This window comes from Pleurodeles waltl, chromosome 5 (assembly GCF_031143425.1).
Source record: "Pleurodeles waltl isolate 20211129_DDA chromosome 5, aPleWal1.hap1.20221129, whole genome shotgun sequence".
Taxonomy (NCBI): domain Eukaryota; kingdom Metazoa; phylum Chordata; class Amphibia; order Caudata; family Salamandridae; genus Pleurodeles; species Pleurodeles waltl.
The window spans coordinates 1,532,833,505-1,532,849,793 of record NC_090444.1 but is presented as its reverse complement, the minus strand read 5'-3'; the positions used below and the strand labels follow the sequence as shown (position 1 = coordinate 1,532,849,793).

Genomic DNA, 16,289 nt, shown 5'->3' with positions numbered 1-16,289 from the left:
TTTTAGAGCAACAGTTTAGCCAATAGCAGAGATGGCATCTTGATGGATGACTGCTGCCGGCACTCGGGTTATAGAGGACAGCTCTGACATAGGATCAGAGACTGAGACATCAGATACTGAGACAGCATCTGAGGGATAGGACAATGGCGCAGACTCTGGGAGTGATTTTTCAATTGGAGGAGTCCCATTCGATAACTCCTCTTCCAGTAAATTATGAGGGAGGTGATGAGGACAGTCCTGCTGTCCCTTCGCAAGCAGTCTGTGCAACTGGGTAATAGTGGGTTAGCCCAACCCAGAGAGCAGGTGAATGCGGCGGCAAGCAGAGGGAGAGAGAGAGAGTGCTCTCTTGTGAGCTCCCCAATTTAGTTCAGCCCCAAATTCCACCGCTCAAATCGTATTGTGGAGACATCAAAATTATCTATCGCAAAACAAACTGGTTTTGTAAGGCAGGCATCTGTGTTTTTGGTCCTGGGTTCGGCGGCCATATAGAGAAACACACTAAACCCAAACATTTCTGGAAACTAGACATTCGCGGGAGTCCACAGAGGTGTGACTTCTGTGGATTCCTCAAAGTTTTCTTACCCAGAATACCCTGCAAAGCTGAAATGTTGAATGAAAACTCTATTTTTCTTGCATTTCTGTCACACAAACTACAGGAATATGCTGGGATCCACAAAATTCCTGCCACCCAGTGATTCCTCACCTGTCCTGATAAAAACACTACCCCACTTGAGTGCCTACACCTAGTGCCTGCGTCAGGAATGGATCACCTCAGGGTCAACAGCTGCCTCATGTAAGGACCAACATTGACCGTTGTGTGATCTATTCCTGTCGCGGGCACCAGACCTACCCACACAAGTGAGGTACCATTTTTATCGGGAGACTTGGGGGAATGCTGGGTGGAAGGAAATTTGTGGCTCCTCTCAGATTCCAGAACTTTCTGTCACCGAAATGAGAGGAAAAAGTGTTTTTTTGGCCTAATTTTGATGGTTGCAAAGGATTCTGGGTAACAGAACCTGGTCAGAGCTCCACAAGTCACCCCATCTTGGATTCCCCTAGGTCTCTAGGTTTCAAAAATGCACAGGTTTGGTAGGTTTCCCTAGTTGCTGGCTGAGCTAGAGGCCAAAATCTACAGGTAGGCACTTTGCAAAAAACAGCTCTGTTTTCTGTCAAAAAATGGGATGTGTCCATGTTGTGTTTTGGGGCATTTCCTGTTGAGGGCGCTAGGCCTACCCACACAAATGAGGTATCATTTTTATCGGGAGACTTGGGGGAACACTGGGTGGAAGGAAATTTATGGCTCCTCACAGATTCCAGAAATTTCTGTCACTGAAATGTGAGGAAAACATGTTTTTTTAGCCACGTTTTGAGGTTTGCAAAGAATTCTGGGTAACAGAACCTGATCAGAGCCCCACAAGTCACCCCATCTTGGATTCCCCTAGGTCTCTAGTTTTAAAAAATGCACAGATTTGGTAGGTTTCCCTAGGTGCCGGCTGAGCTAGAGACCAAAATCCACAGCTAGGCACTTTGCAAAAAACAGCTCTGTTTTCTGTCAAAAAAATGGGATGTGTTCACGTTGTGTTTTGGGGCATTTCCTGTCGCGGGCGCTAGGCCTACCCACACAAGTGAGGTATCATTTTTATCGGGAGACTTGGGGGAACATAGAATACCAAAACAAGTGTTATTGCCCCTTATCTTTCTCTACATTTTTTCCTTCCAAATATAAGAGAGTGTGTAAAAAAGACATCTATTTGAGAAATGCCCTGCAATTCACATGCTAGTATGGGCACCCCGGAATTCAGTGATGTGCAAATAACCACTGCTCCTCAAAACCCTATCTTGAGCCCATTTTGGAAATGCAAAGGTTTTCTTGATACCTATTTTTCACTCTTCATATTTCAGCAAATGAATTGCTGTATACCCAGTATAGAATGAAAACCAACTGCAGGGTGCAGCTCATTTATGGGCTCTGGGTACCTAGGGTTCTTGATGAACCTACAAGCCATTTATATCCCCGCAACCAGAAGAGTCCACCAGACATACCGGTATATTGCTTTCAAAAATCTGACATCGCAGGAAAAAGTTACAGAGTAAAACATAAAGAAAAATGGCTGTTGTTTTCAGCTCAATTTCAATATTTTTTTATTTCAGCTGTTATTTTCTGTAGGAAAACTTTGTAGGATCTACACAAATGACAGTTTTCAGAAATGTTTAGCTTTCCGGGATCCAGCATTGGTTTCACACCCATTCCTGTCACTAACTGGAAGGAGGCTGAAAGCACCAAAAATAGTAAAAATGGGGTATGTCCCAGTAAAATTCCAAATTTGTGTTGAAAAATGTGGTTTTCTGATTCAAGTCTGCCCATTCTGAAATGTGGGAAGATGGTGATTTCAGCACCAGAAACCCTTTGTTGATGGCATTTTTAGGGAAAAAACCACAAGCCTTCTTCGGCAACCCTTTTTTCCCATTTTTTGGGAAAAAATTAAATTTTCACTGTATTTTGGGTAATTTCTTGGTCTCCTCCAGGGGAAACCACAAACTCTGGGTACCATTAGAATTCCTAGGATGTTGGAAAAAAAGGACGCAAATTTGGCGTGGATAGCTTATGTGGACAAAAAGTTATGAAGGCCTAAGCACGAAATACCCCAAATAGCCAAAAAAGGGCTCAGCACTGGGGGGGGAAAGGCCCAGCAGCTAAGAGGTTAAGAAGCCTAGAACTTTTGAGAAGTGCCTCCGCAATTGAAGACATCAAGCGTGTAGGACCACTGTGCATATTGGAAGTACATGACTGTATTGAAGTCTGTGCACTAAAATATATTTAAAGGCGTACAGCTATGCCAAAAGAGAACGGATGCACTGTGATTCAATTTTGCTTTACCCCAAACCTTTACCGAATGTACAGCGCAGGCAATAAAGGTATGCAAGTGGGGGGGAGAGGGCGATAGGGTGGTTTGAAAGAGTAGGGAAGGGAAGGGGAAGGCCTACCGTCTTCGTCGCAATAACAAGGCAACTCTGTCATCATTTAACACTACTGTTTAAAAGTTGTTGCAGCTTTTAATAAAACTGTTTTTTCTTTTCTGCAGCCAGCCCTTCGCATCCTTATGGTATAAATCTTCTTAACTGTGATGGCCATTCAATGACACTTGGCTGGAAGGTGCCGAAATTCAGCGGTGGATCTAAAATTGATGGCTACTATATTGACAAACGAGAAGTCGACCATATTAACTGGCACGAAGTCAATACTAGCCTAATTAAAGAGAGACTTTTTACGGTCTGTATTCTTGCTAATGCTTATTATTTTACTCTTGCCTTTGTATTATAGTTAACAGAAATAATGTCTATATTTCAGATGTTCATCTGTAGATGATATGGGAGTTCTGTTTAAAAAAATATAACTCTAAGCCCTATTGCATGACAGCTATCAGGTGGCATCTGGCAGCGTTCAGAATCTCGCCAGCTTTGAGAGCTCCCAGAGACAGTAACCAAGGTGATATAATGAAACTAGTGAGTGCATTCAGCTTTCTTGATACCCCTTACGTGATTACGTTGTAAGTGTTGGCGTAAGGGGGATAAAGCTGCTGCTCACCTCGACATAAAGAGTGTACCTGCAAACGCCGGGTGGTTCGGTGATAGATACAGTTTTTCCCTTTATTGACAGTAATGAGTGAAACACTCCTTGTGTTTGTGTGTGTGTGCATGTGTGTGAGAGAGAGAGAGCGATAGAAAGAGCCTTATATGTGCATTCGTTAGTGTTTGCATTAGTTTTGTTGAGTATGTGATGTGAGTGATACAGGAGCACATCGGGGTACCAAAGCTAGCAAGTAAGGGAAGCAGTCATATAAGGGAGTGGTTGTCATGTGAAGGAAAAGTATTACAAACATTAGGACAGCCCTTTATTCCTCTGAGTTGACGGATATAAATGTGAAACCACTCAGTGGTAGTATTTTTTATACTGCACTTTATTGATTTTTTTGTTATTTTTGCTTTATTAGTTTACAAATAGCACAGATTGGTAGTGTAATACTTCAGTAGCATTTGCACATTGGAGACACACTACATGCTCGTAATATAACATAGTGTCAATGCAACCACAGGATATGCGCAAACTAGGCAGTGTTTTCCAGCAATTGTATCAACTATTATAACGGTATTATTAAGCGGCGCTCTGGAAGTGCTTTACATTTGCATAAGCAGCTGCATTTCTGTTATTGGGGAATGTTCCTACAATTACACCACTAATAATAGCTCAATTATCAAGTCACAGTCATGACCTTAGGAAGCATTTGGCTAAGTTCGTTGCAGTTCTTAGATGTCAACAATCAATATTTTGTTGGTGTGTGCCAAGGGTCTCAGGGCGGTTTATTACGTTCTTTGCCATTCTCTTTTTATAGCAGGACAATATCATCCCATTGCTGTGCAGTGGGTTGTTTCTGCAAACTTCTCCTTTCTTCCATACACAAAGCAAGGTTTTCCACCTCTGCCCAGTATATTAAAATTTTTCTTCACATAGTGAGATGGAGAGGTTACCCTCTTTCCATTGTAGGGTAATTGCCCTTTTTGCCATCAACAAAGCCAGACCAAGTAACCTAGATGCCACCTTTTTACACTTTGGTCTAGGGAATAGTCCCAACATGCAGCACTCCACATTATGAATGTATGTAAGATAACAAAGACCAAGCCAATACGCCCAACAGGACATGGATATATCAATAATATCAACACAGTGTTCCCATGGGACTCTTTTTCAGACACCGGAAACATTCATACTTCATTCAATAATACCCTGAATCAATCTATCCATTTCATGGTTGTGAGTAATACAATATGTGGGTCTTCTTCAAAGAACATTTAGTCATTTACTTATACATTTCAATTTGAAGTAGGCACAGAACATACAATTGTTGTATAGTGACAAAAAGTGTAGACAATGCACTTCAGCGTAAGTGATAACATGGTGATCTACAAATGAAAAAGCAGCTTTGTGTGGTAATCCCCTGCCCTTTTATGCAATCAAGTAAGATCCTGTTCAAATTCACAGTTTCATCTTCTAACAATATAGAAGCTCTAGGCCAGGGAATTCTTCTGTCGATGTTTCCACCCTGAGACTATTTGTAGGGACTCATCAGGACAAGTTGTTTGGATTGCCTACAAGAGAGAACAAGAGGCCCATTCAGAAGGAGAAAACATATATGTACTGCGTGTTTGTTGTGACTTAGCGTACTATTCCAGAGGCCAGTCGTGAAAATGTATAAGGTAACTGTGAGACTAATCAGCCTTAGGGTGGTCTGCTCCCTAATGTGTTGCCTTCTCCATCTTTTTCTGATCTCGTTTGGGTTGGCCTTAGGACTCTGTGAACTTTACCACTGCTAACCAGTGCTAAAGTGCTTGTGGTCTCTCTTCTAAACATGGTAGGGATGGCGTCCAATTGACATATTTAATGTACTTATAAGTCCTTAGTAAAGTGGTACTACAAGTAAATTGAATGCTAATAGCGGGCCTGTATCACTGTTCATGTCACACACATCAGTAGCCCTCTAAAACATGTCCCAGGCCTGCCCTTGCAGCCTGTGTGTGCAGTTGCAAACTGCTGTTTTGACTTGGTAAAATAAACCTTTTGCCAGGCCCAAGCCTTCCATTTTAATACATATAAGCCACCCAAGGGTTGGCCCTACACAGCCCATGGGGTTGGATGCAATGTATTAAAAAAAAGTAGGGCTTGTAGTTTAAGATGTACATTTCCTGGTAGTGAGAGACCCTTAAATTATTTTTCAGTACTGCTAGGCCCGCTTCTCCCATAAGATAACATTGAAGTTACCTTATTACATTTAATAAACTGTAACTTCCAGGTGGGATCAGGTAAACAGTGCATGTCTGGTGTCTTTGTCATTGTCTGAAATAATCCTCTTTTATGGTGAAGTGGATTTTTTATTACAATTTTGGAAATTCCACCTTTACAAAGTTGGCATAATCCTGCCTTTGCCATTCAGTACTTGCAGCCTGTCTCTGGGTCACAGTACTAGGTGTAGTTGGCAGTTAGTTTTTGTGTATACCTCTTAGACAGACATAGGCAATAGAAAACTGAGGTATACCTGGGTGCGCAATTACTGGCAGGGTAGAGGGGTGCCTGAATAGGCTATGTCCTGCCTTCACACAAAAGATTGCATACCCCCTGTAGTTAGTCTTTAGCCTGGGAGGGGAGGAAGGAGACCTGTGCACTTCAAAGGGGAACCTCTAGAAGCTTCACCCAATTTAAAGGGGGAACCAAGTGTAAATGAACCTCATACACCATCTCTTCAGTATACTTCTGGACCTGTGAAAGATTCTGCCAGAAAGGACTGTTATGCTGCTAGAAAGTCTGCCACTCTGCTTGACTGATGCCCTGAAGGTCAGCTGTCTGCTGTGCTGACCTGCTGCCCTCTTGCCTTGGTGAGAGGGACTGGACATATAACTTGAGCCCAGGACCACCACAGTGACTCCAAGGGCTAGCCTCTTGAAACCGGCACCTGGAATCTGCAAATGTGAGTCCTACCCCAGCCCTGAACCCTTGGAAGTGGGTGTGAAGGTGTTCTGCCAGCTGTCTGTGGATCCAACAGAACTGAAGCATCTCCTTTGATGTGTGGTGCAACCCCAAGCAGAACCAATGCATCAGCTCTGCTGCGAGGATTCTTAAAGCAGCAGGACTCTGAATTCAATCTCACAGACTCACCAGAACCCCCACTGCATGACACTGCGTGACACATGCCCTGCATCGCAAATCTTATCAACAGCAGCCTTGACAGCGACACAGGACTTTGCAGTGCAAGCCCCCCTGTCTCATCAGAACCAGCCAATGTGCAATGTATCCTTGATGTAGGATTTTGCTTCACAAGCTTCCCTCGTCAATCTCCTCCTCAAGGATGACAAAGGGCCTAACATCGCAGCCTGACAGTTTCCTGGGACAAATGCATCACCTCAGCTGTGTGACCTATCATTGATGCAGGACCATGCAATGCTCTGCAATCAGGATTTAACATACTCTTGTTCAGCAGGTCTAACTGGAACCCTGTAGCTGGCCTGCACTCCATCGTGGTTAGCCTGAACTTGTGACTTTGCCCCGGTCCAGCACAATCAGACAACTACAGTTGGTGCTCTGTGCTTTTTAGCTACTATTTTCAATTAAATCTTCAAAAGTACATTTCTCCAAATCTACTGATTGGATTTTTGATGTTTTGGTCTTATTGTATTTATTAAAATGTGCTCAATTTTACAAATACTTTACACATTGCCTCTGAGTTAAGCCTGAATGTTTTGTGCCAAGCTACACAACGGTTGGACACAGGTTAATTTAGGGTTTGCTTGTGACTTCACCGCGACTATTGTGGTTCCTACTTGAGATTTACATGTTGTCAGATATACAGCATGTGACAATATCTAAAACAGTGGTGAATGCCTGAGTGCTCTCTTAGCAAGTCCAAACGGGTCATTCCCAAATCAAATACCTTCGCCATGGATATCAGAAAGTGTATCTCAAGATGTGTGGGCAGTAACTGTCAGTGGTGTAATTACTTAGTAAAGTTGTGAAAGTAGATTGTCATTACCCAGTATTCAAAACAACCAAGTGGTACCGGATAATTACATAGTGTGCCGCAGATTTAATTTGACTGCAAACTACATGAGGTTGTGCCGCATGCCCCAGAATGAATAAAGCAGAATCTGCAAATTAACACCTCTCTCATGTACCAAGCAGATATTGTGATGTGTGACAAATCTAAAACAAAGAGTCAGTGGGATTACCAAATCACAGTGTTTGTTGATAATTATGTCCAGGATCAAATTTGTATCAAATGTATGGGATTCAGTTACCGGTAAATCAGGCTAATTTCCTATAACCCATAACAAAGGTAACACTGTAAGAAGAAACTACTTCTATTCCATAGATCCAGACTATGAGGGTTAGCACTTACTACTCACAAACCCTGGACACACCTACATTAACCAGTCAGGGGGTTGTCGACTAGGCCGCAACTCATGGGACTGGCTGCCATTTTGGGAGGGAATCCATCACCACGGGACCAAAGGAAGCTATCCTTTGTTTGAATTGAATGTCAACAATTATGCCTGCACAGATGAATTGTCAGGAACCAATGCTAAGCTAACACAATTGGAGCCATATAGAAGAAACAGTGTCTGTCTGTAGTGATGGAAATCAAATAAAGTTGTAGGCACCACTCAGCAACAAGTATTACAGCACAATCTTCCAAAGGGAATCCCACATTATGTTCTCTACTGTGCATATGTATCTCATAAGGTGTGGCAAATCAACGGAAGTCAATACTCAAATGTATGTGGGAACAGTCGGCACTACAACTGCATAGCAAGCTGTTAACAGATTATAAAGATAACACAATGTGTACAGTGTACAAAATGTAGCATCCTAAATGCTTCAATGAGGGCACATCAGCTCAATATAAAAAGACAACACAGGTCTTACACATCATTTAAGATATATGGAATATACTTTTCAGTGTTCTATCCATCTATACTCCTGTTAATTTATTTTGGTCACCAGATCTCCATCACCGCTGTCCATTTTTACCACTTCAAGCATGTGCCACTATATGTCATCAGCTCTGTGATTCATATCCATAAAATACTTCACTAGTGGTGCCCCTTCTATTTGGCACCAGACATGACTCCTGTTTTGGCAAATCCTTTTGTTTGACTATTTGCATTGTTTGACCAACATGCAATAGATTGCATGGACAATGTACAAAATAAATGGCAAAAACACATTCTTTGTGTTACAGTTAAAAAAGAACCTCAGTTTGTATTCTTTGGTTCCTGTGGTCAACAATTTTGAGTTTATGGTGTATGGACATGCCTGGTAAGTATTGCATTTTTAGTGTCTTATAATCTTAGGGAAGCCCTCATACCTTAGAGAATTTTGGGACTGGGGTTCTTTATGTGTCCTAACCTCTTACATTTTTGTTTCATTTAAATGCAAATAGCGAGGGATGGGTACTTGTTTCTTCGAGCACGTACCAATGTCCCCTTATATATTTTTTTATTTGAATCAACTTCAAGAGTTTTTAAGATGGGAGATGTAATGTCTAGACTTTAGGTTTATGCTCAGCCACAGTAAGGACTCTATCAATTACCTGGACCTCCTTATCAAACACAAGAATGGTAGAGTATATACCGCATTATATAGGAAACCAAGAGGTACTAATGCTGTACTGAGATATGGCAGTGACTATCCTTGTGCACGTAAGATTAATTTCCCTTATGGATAATTATTGAGGATATGAAGATGCTTTCCTACAGGGATCACTACTTTAAAGAAGCAGATGAATTAAATCACAAATTGATGAAAAGAGGATATCCGAAGTGGGTAGTAAACAGAGTCCATAAACTGGGCATGGTACTGCCCTAGGGAATCCCTTTTAGCATCTAAACACGGAAGGGAGGAAAACAAACAATGGATATCTATGATCAGCACATTCAACCCTATGAGCAACCAAATAAACAAGCATTTGCAATGCAATGGGTCTCGCATTTGCTCAACTTAGAGCTATTAGCGATGAAAATTCCTAACCGGACTTTATTTCCACAGAAAATGAAAATGAAAAGTAATAGTTTTACATAAGTGACCCAATTTAAGGTGCCACGCCATGAGTTTGAAGGAGCAGACAAAATGAAACAGAGGTTCACTCGCAGTCAAACATATTGGCAAATTTGCAGCGAGATCACACTGTGTAGGAAATAAACAGTTAAATTAGTCCAGAAACCAAGCTGAAAACATAGAGCCTTGTATGTTTTCAATAGTTGGCTGGTGCGCTCGAGGAGGGCTAAACATCAGAAAAGGCATGACGTATGCATGCCTTTCACAAATAAAATCAAGCAATTATTGAAAGGCAAGCCTATGAACAAATTAAACTGATGGCCGTGTGGTGGGCATGGCTAAAAGACCACAGAGAGATTACAGAAGGCTAGATCGCTTGCACACTCGACCCTCAAAAGATCGGGGGGCAACCTTACCTAAATGGTCCATGGGGAAATGGATACACCATGGCACAGCTTGTATTTGAGGAAAGGGCACATGATTGCATGTCTGTGATATGATTGAAACAGGCACACAATGACATTATGCACTTATGGGGAGCAGGAGCACATTATGACAGGGCTGGTATAAAGGGTAAAAGGCCATATGACAGAATGACTGTCATATGTAGAAACAAGGACATAACATGGGTAGTCTGGAACATGAGGAATGGGGCACAACATGGCATGCTTGGCATATTGGAGGAGGAGGATTACATTATGATATTTGAAGTGCATGATGGATCCGCGGGGCATGTGATGGAGATTTCTCTCACCTGGTACCTGAGAACATCATAACTATGACTGGGAAAATAAAAATTTGATTTTTGCATTAGGGAGTATACATGTTTATTAACTAAATATGAAAGGTGGCCAAATTAATATATCTTAAGAACATGATAGCGGAAGACAAAAGTAGTTATTTTTGTTGTAATCAAAATGAAAACTAGAGTTTGAGGGGTAAATGAGTGTCTATTTAAAAACTTGAAACTCATACACTGACATTTTAGGATAAAAGCAGTATATTTAGTATATGAATACATTATTTGGGTGTTATTTCATAAAGATCTGTATAACATATACTACAGGTTTTATGTTAAAATAAACTCTGCTTCGGGGAGAATGCCCTTGATAGTGTGGTAGAAATTGCATGGTAGGTTTAGAAGCATTTTATGATCTATTTATAATGATGTATAGAGGCTATCCGTGGCCTAAATCTATATAATGAGTCTAGACTCCTCTATGAACCTATAACATCTATTTAACCCAATGGATCACTTGACTGTGACATCAGTTCATTTTTTAATTTTCTCATCCCTTTGCTTACCCATACATTCTGCATCATGTTATGTGACAAACAAACTACTTAGAAGCGGCAGGAACAGCAAATGCTAATTTGAAGGGAGATGCAATCTACTTGTATATTTAGTAGGCAGTGTCAAATCACATATCCAGTTAATTAGCATGTGATTCCTTTGCCACTCAAATTAGGATATGGTGTTGTAAAATATATTGTTTAAAAATTATCCTGGGGGTTGAGCACCTTCCTAAATACTACTGGTAAAACCTGGCCTCACTCTGTAGAGCGTCAGGTACTGAAATGAGTGCTGTTTTTGAACTCTCCAAAGCCTACACCTTTTAAGACAATTTCAAATAAATATTTGTGGTGAAATGCAACACTTGACTCCCATTTTGACTACATTAATTTTTTTCTTTGTGGGGAGAATCACTCTCGCCTTAGCCCCTTCGGCATGGCAGGCTTGCTCGCAGCTCTTTAAAAAAAACATTAGGCACTATTGTATATATCCGTAACAATAAGTAGGAAAATTGCACGTTGCAAGTTAAAAAATATGTCAACTTTATTTTCTGAAGTTGCACTATTTTGCGTCAAGATGACATATTGCCGTAGGTAGCACAAAACCTCACCTACATAGATTTGTGCACTGTGCTTAGCACCAAAAATATGTCTTCTCGATGTAGGTGCAAAGACATTTCTGCAGAAGTTTCTAACTTTGCATGTGTGCCATATTGAGGAGTATATTTGCAAAGTGGAAAAGAACATTTTTAAAATATGTCTAGGTCAAGTGTTTGGAACTGTATGGGTACACTTTTGGTACAAAACCTATGGTAAACTCAGGCACACCTTTGTATTATAGTGCATAATAATGCGCGTGGCTCAAAGGGCCAGAATATCCACCAGCAGTTAAGAAGAGAGTAACAGTGCCATCGTAGTAAAGATGGATCTGTCCTGCTGTCTTCCTCTTATGCAACACAGCACGGCATCTTATACTGCTTGCACTACGTTGCACGAGATAATAATAAATCTCTCCCCAAGTTTTTAAAACTTCTGGTGCAAAACTCCCTTCTAAATCTGTGCAATTATACTTCGATAGAGCTCCAAAAGACAGCAGTACTTAACTTGCTGAGCGATCTTACCATCTGTGAGAAAGTTTGCTTGGAAAAACTTTGTGTGTCAATATGTTTCAATAAATCAAACCCATTTGTTTCACCTTGTGTCTACTATCACTAAAAATCATTCTGTTTTACCTGCTACATTTTCCTATGTAGGTCCAGGATCTGGCTCAAGGATCATGGTATGAATTCAAAATCGTTGCCTGCAATCTGGCTGGTATGGGACTGCCTTCTGATCCAAGTGAACATTTTAAATGTGAAGCATGGACAATGCCAGAACCTGGTGAGAATAACTAATTTTATTAAAAAACATAAACGCTTTTCTGAAGCTTGAATGTATTATTTAAGTTCGGTTTGTGTGCTAAAATTCTCTTAATATTGCTCTTTGATGTTCCAACATTTATTTCCATTTTTGTCACGTAATGTTGTAATCATTTGGGATTGTAAATTATCTTTATTTTCATGCTGTTTGCTTAGCATGTTACAGTTGTGAAGTAGGAATATCGATTTATAGTTTCCTATTCTTTTTATTTTGTTACAAGATTTGTACGTCATCCTCAAAGACCTGGCTTCACACATGTTTAGCCGCTGATTTTATTATGCAGAGGCTAATAATACTCAAATATTCCAATCATGGACTTCAGTTCACCAAATGCCAGTGGTAGTGGGAGTGACGTCACACGCCCTTTGACCTGCAGTTTCACTCACACAAACATACTTACACATACGCACAACAGCACACTTATGCACACTCTCTCGCATAAACACATTCTACCCGCAAGCAGACACACAACATCCCTTTTAAAGCATTTTTTACTTCCCTCAACTGCCATAGAAAGACATATTCCAACTTACTACTCCATTTTTATTACACTAATAGTGAATAATATATTATCATCCACTATTAGTGCAATAAAAAATAGACAGAAAATAAAGGAAGTGGAGCCTCAACTGATATCCATAAGTGCCGGGAACTGCCACTGTGTTCCCGATACTGAATGTGCCACTTCTGAGACCTGAAGTCGCAAAGGTCAAGCTAGGGGTCGCCGCTGCGACCTCCGGTTACACCTAAATGTTGTCCATTAATCCGCTGCTTGTATAAAGATCTCTTTGCGGCAAGGTCACAATTTCCAACCAGGAATCTTTGTAGAGATGTATCATTATCCTCGTGAAAGGAGGAATGCTCATAGGTCGTACTTCTTTTCAACTGCCACAACTGAGTTCCTTTAGGAATGGTAATCTTTGGAAAGGGGGAGTAGTTCACAGTTGCCACCTCTTGGGGAACCTTAAATATTCTACAGACATCAGTAATTCGTTTATAAGACACCTAGAAACAGTGTGTAAAAATGTGTACCTCTCTTTTGGCCTCTCCTCACTGTCAGCAGTTCACCTACAAGAGGGAAGCAGATCAGGACTGTTACCTATATTGTACCCAACCTCCAAGGACCTGCAGTCATGCCTTCTTTCTACAAGGGATAATGTTTTGAGATACAAATAAGTATAAACTAATTTATGAGCTGTGCTTCCTGGCACAAGGTGTTGTTCCCTCTGGCTTCTAGCCACCTTCTGCATTTCACCTTCTTTAGTAGAGCAGATAGGTGGTATTACCACATCTCACTTGATATTCCTCTGCAGAGAATGTCTCTGACACCACTGATTATTATTTGAGAGGAGGTATTATGGAAATGGAGACAGGAGCAGGAATACTAAGGCAAAACGTGGTTCACTGAGATCTACTATTTATCTCCATTTCAGGTTCCATGAACGATCAGATTAGCAGAATAACCACCAATCGTCCATCTCAAGGGAGCTGACACACACTACAAGGGATACTTAATTTTCTGTAACTGGCTAATTTATAGGAACTCTGTGCTGTGATCTGGAACCTGCCTCCTGGTACTTCCCTATCTAATTATCTGATGTATCACTTTTAAAACAACATGTTGGTCTCCATTTTGCAGTATAGATTAACAGGCAAAAACAGCATCCTTGTGTAGTGTATTTTGAATGTTTATAGCTAGGATGTAACAAAGAAACACTGCCAACCCCACACGTTTTAGAAACGCACTCCAGGGTAAATGCGGTGGTCCCACCACCAACAGGCTGGTGGTGAAGACCGGATCATTATGAGTGTGGCCTCTGACAACCCGCCACATCTCCACTCATACCACGATGATGGTCAGAGCCGCTGGGCCAGAGATGATCATCTCCAACCCAGTGGCTCACAGAAGACCTCCAGCGGTATTAGGAGCTGCCTTTCGACCAGGGTTTCTGCGGTGCTAGCTCCGACATGAAAACCCTGGCAGAAAGGATACCGGTGACAGGGAATTCCTTCCCCATCACGGGTAGACGACTCCAACCCCAGCAACCCCAATGCCCGCAATCCCAATGCCCGCAACCCCCCTCCAAACACAGCGCCCTCACCCTCCCTCCATACATGCACCCATACACAGACACTCACACCCACCACCCATACACTCATTCACCTACACCTACATACACGCATTCACTCACACGCATACAAACATGCATTCACAACACTCACTTTTGCATACACACAGGCATACAAACACGCATTCAGAACAACACTCACACTCGCATACACACATGCATGCACACACGCTGACATCACACACTCACACACGCACACAACAGCCCACACCCTCACAACCCTCTTCCTTGTCAGACGATCACCTTACCTGGTCCAGGGAGAAGGTAGTCTGACAGGGAACGGGAAGGGGCGCTTCCAGCATAGGTACCGCCCCACCAGCAGGACACAAGCAGGAAGTAGTATTGCTCATAATATGGCTGGTGGAGTTATACTCATGGGGTGAGCCGGTGGCAGAACCTCCCCACGGCCTCCGACTGCCAGACTACTACTGCAGGATTTCCACCCCAATTACGGTGGAAATCCTGCAGTACTGGTAATATGGTGGTCAGAAGAACACCAGCAATGGCGGTCTTCTGGCTTCCGCGGCTTTGGCGGTCTTCTACGAAGACCGTCAAAGTCGTAATGAGGGCCATAGTGTCCTTCACATTTTCTCTATCATGTAATTATAATAGTGTGTTTTGTAAATGGATTGATTTAGAACAGCCGCTTAAAGATGACCGACACGGTTTTGCCAAGCCAGGATATCTTTGATATACAGTCCGTTTTCAATGTCACTTGGTTTTTGTTTGCACTTAGCATTTTAAAAAAGAGGGAGTTGAATGGTCAATTACCCATGAACAAGAAAACTCAATTTCCCGAAACGTGTTGGGTTTACTGTGCCCATTAAAAATCTTCACTTCATCCATGTTTGTGTGATGAAGACTCATTATTGAAGTCCGTGGCGTGATGTATATTTATATACGTACTAAACGTGTTAACTTGCACATGGTAATCTTCAGCAGCATGGAACATATTCCTCTGCACTTCATCAAGAGCTATTGAACGAGTAACACATGACTCTGTCCATTTACTTTAGGTCCTTCCCATGATTTGACATTCTGTGAGGTTAGAAACACATCACTGGTAATTCTGTGGAAACCTCCAGTCTACACTGGCAAGAGCCCTGTAACAGGGTATTTCGTGGATTACAAAGAGGTGGATTCAGAAAAATGGACCACAGTAAACAAGACACCAACTGCAAGTCACTACTTGAAGGTATCAGATTTATTGTTTAGTGTATTTGCATCCCAGTTTTTTGCACAATTTGAGAGTGTGGTTGATGTGATTGAAATTGGTTTATATGTTCTGACAGACAGGTTTATTTGTGCTTAATAGTAACACATGGATGATAAGGCACTGCACTATAAACTTGCATTAACCCCTTAAGTACTGACAATGAGGCAAATCATATGATAAACTCTAATGAATGAGAAATGGGTATGAAGAAAATCTATGCATTTTTTTAAATATGGATACATGGTTATTTGTAAATCTCTTGATTTGAGGTTAGCCATATCATTGGATGACACAATTTGCATTTAAAAGTAAAACATAGATAGACATTCATTTTATAATAAAATGTTCTACTATTCTGTGTTCAGACATTTCTCTTTATAACAATGGTACCCCACATTTTCTTCATCTCTGCTTGTCAGATCAGACCAAAGCTTTCCACGAAGTAGCCAAAGTGGGGATAGTGGTGTTAAAAATGGGGTTTCTGGTTGACTAGGGTATGCACCTAAGCCAGGCAAAATCCACCCACTCTAGTCAGGGCAAGGGAGTTACAAGTCCAAGATAACCCCTGCTCACCCCCTTGGTTGCTTGGCACGAGCAGTCAGGACTATCCCAGAGGCAAGGTGTATAGCAT

The 16,289-nt window shown here is 41.5% G+C and overlaps 1 protein-coding gene across 1 annotated transcript in view; it reads left to right on the top strand.

Annotated features, from left to right (window-relative positions):
* Positions 1–16,289, top strand: part of MYOM2 (myomesin 2) — a 571,331-nt gene that overhangs the window by 271,495 nt on the left and 283,547 nt on the right. Inside the window, exons 18-20 of the mRNA XM_069235814.1 lie at positions 3,084–3,271; positions 12,148–12,274; positions 15,459–15,637. Coding sequence (XP_069091915.1) covers positions 3,084–3,271; positions 12,148–12,274; positions 15,459–15,637 — 494 coding nt within the window. The remainder of the gene's footprint in view (positions 1–3,083; positions 3,272–12,147; positions 12,275–15,458; positions 15,638–16,289) is intronic.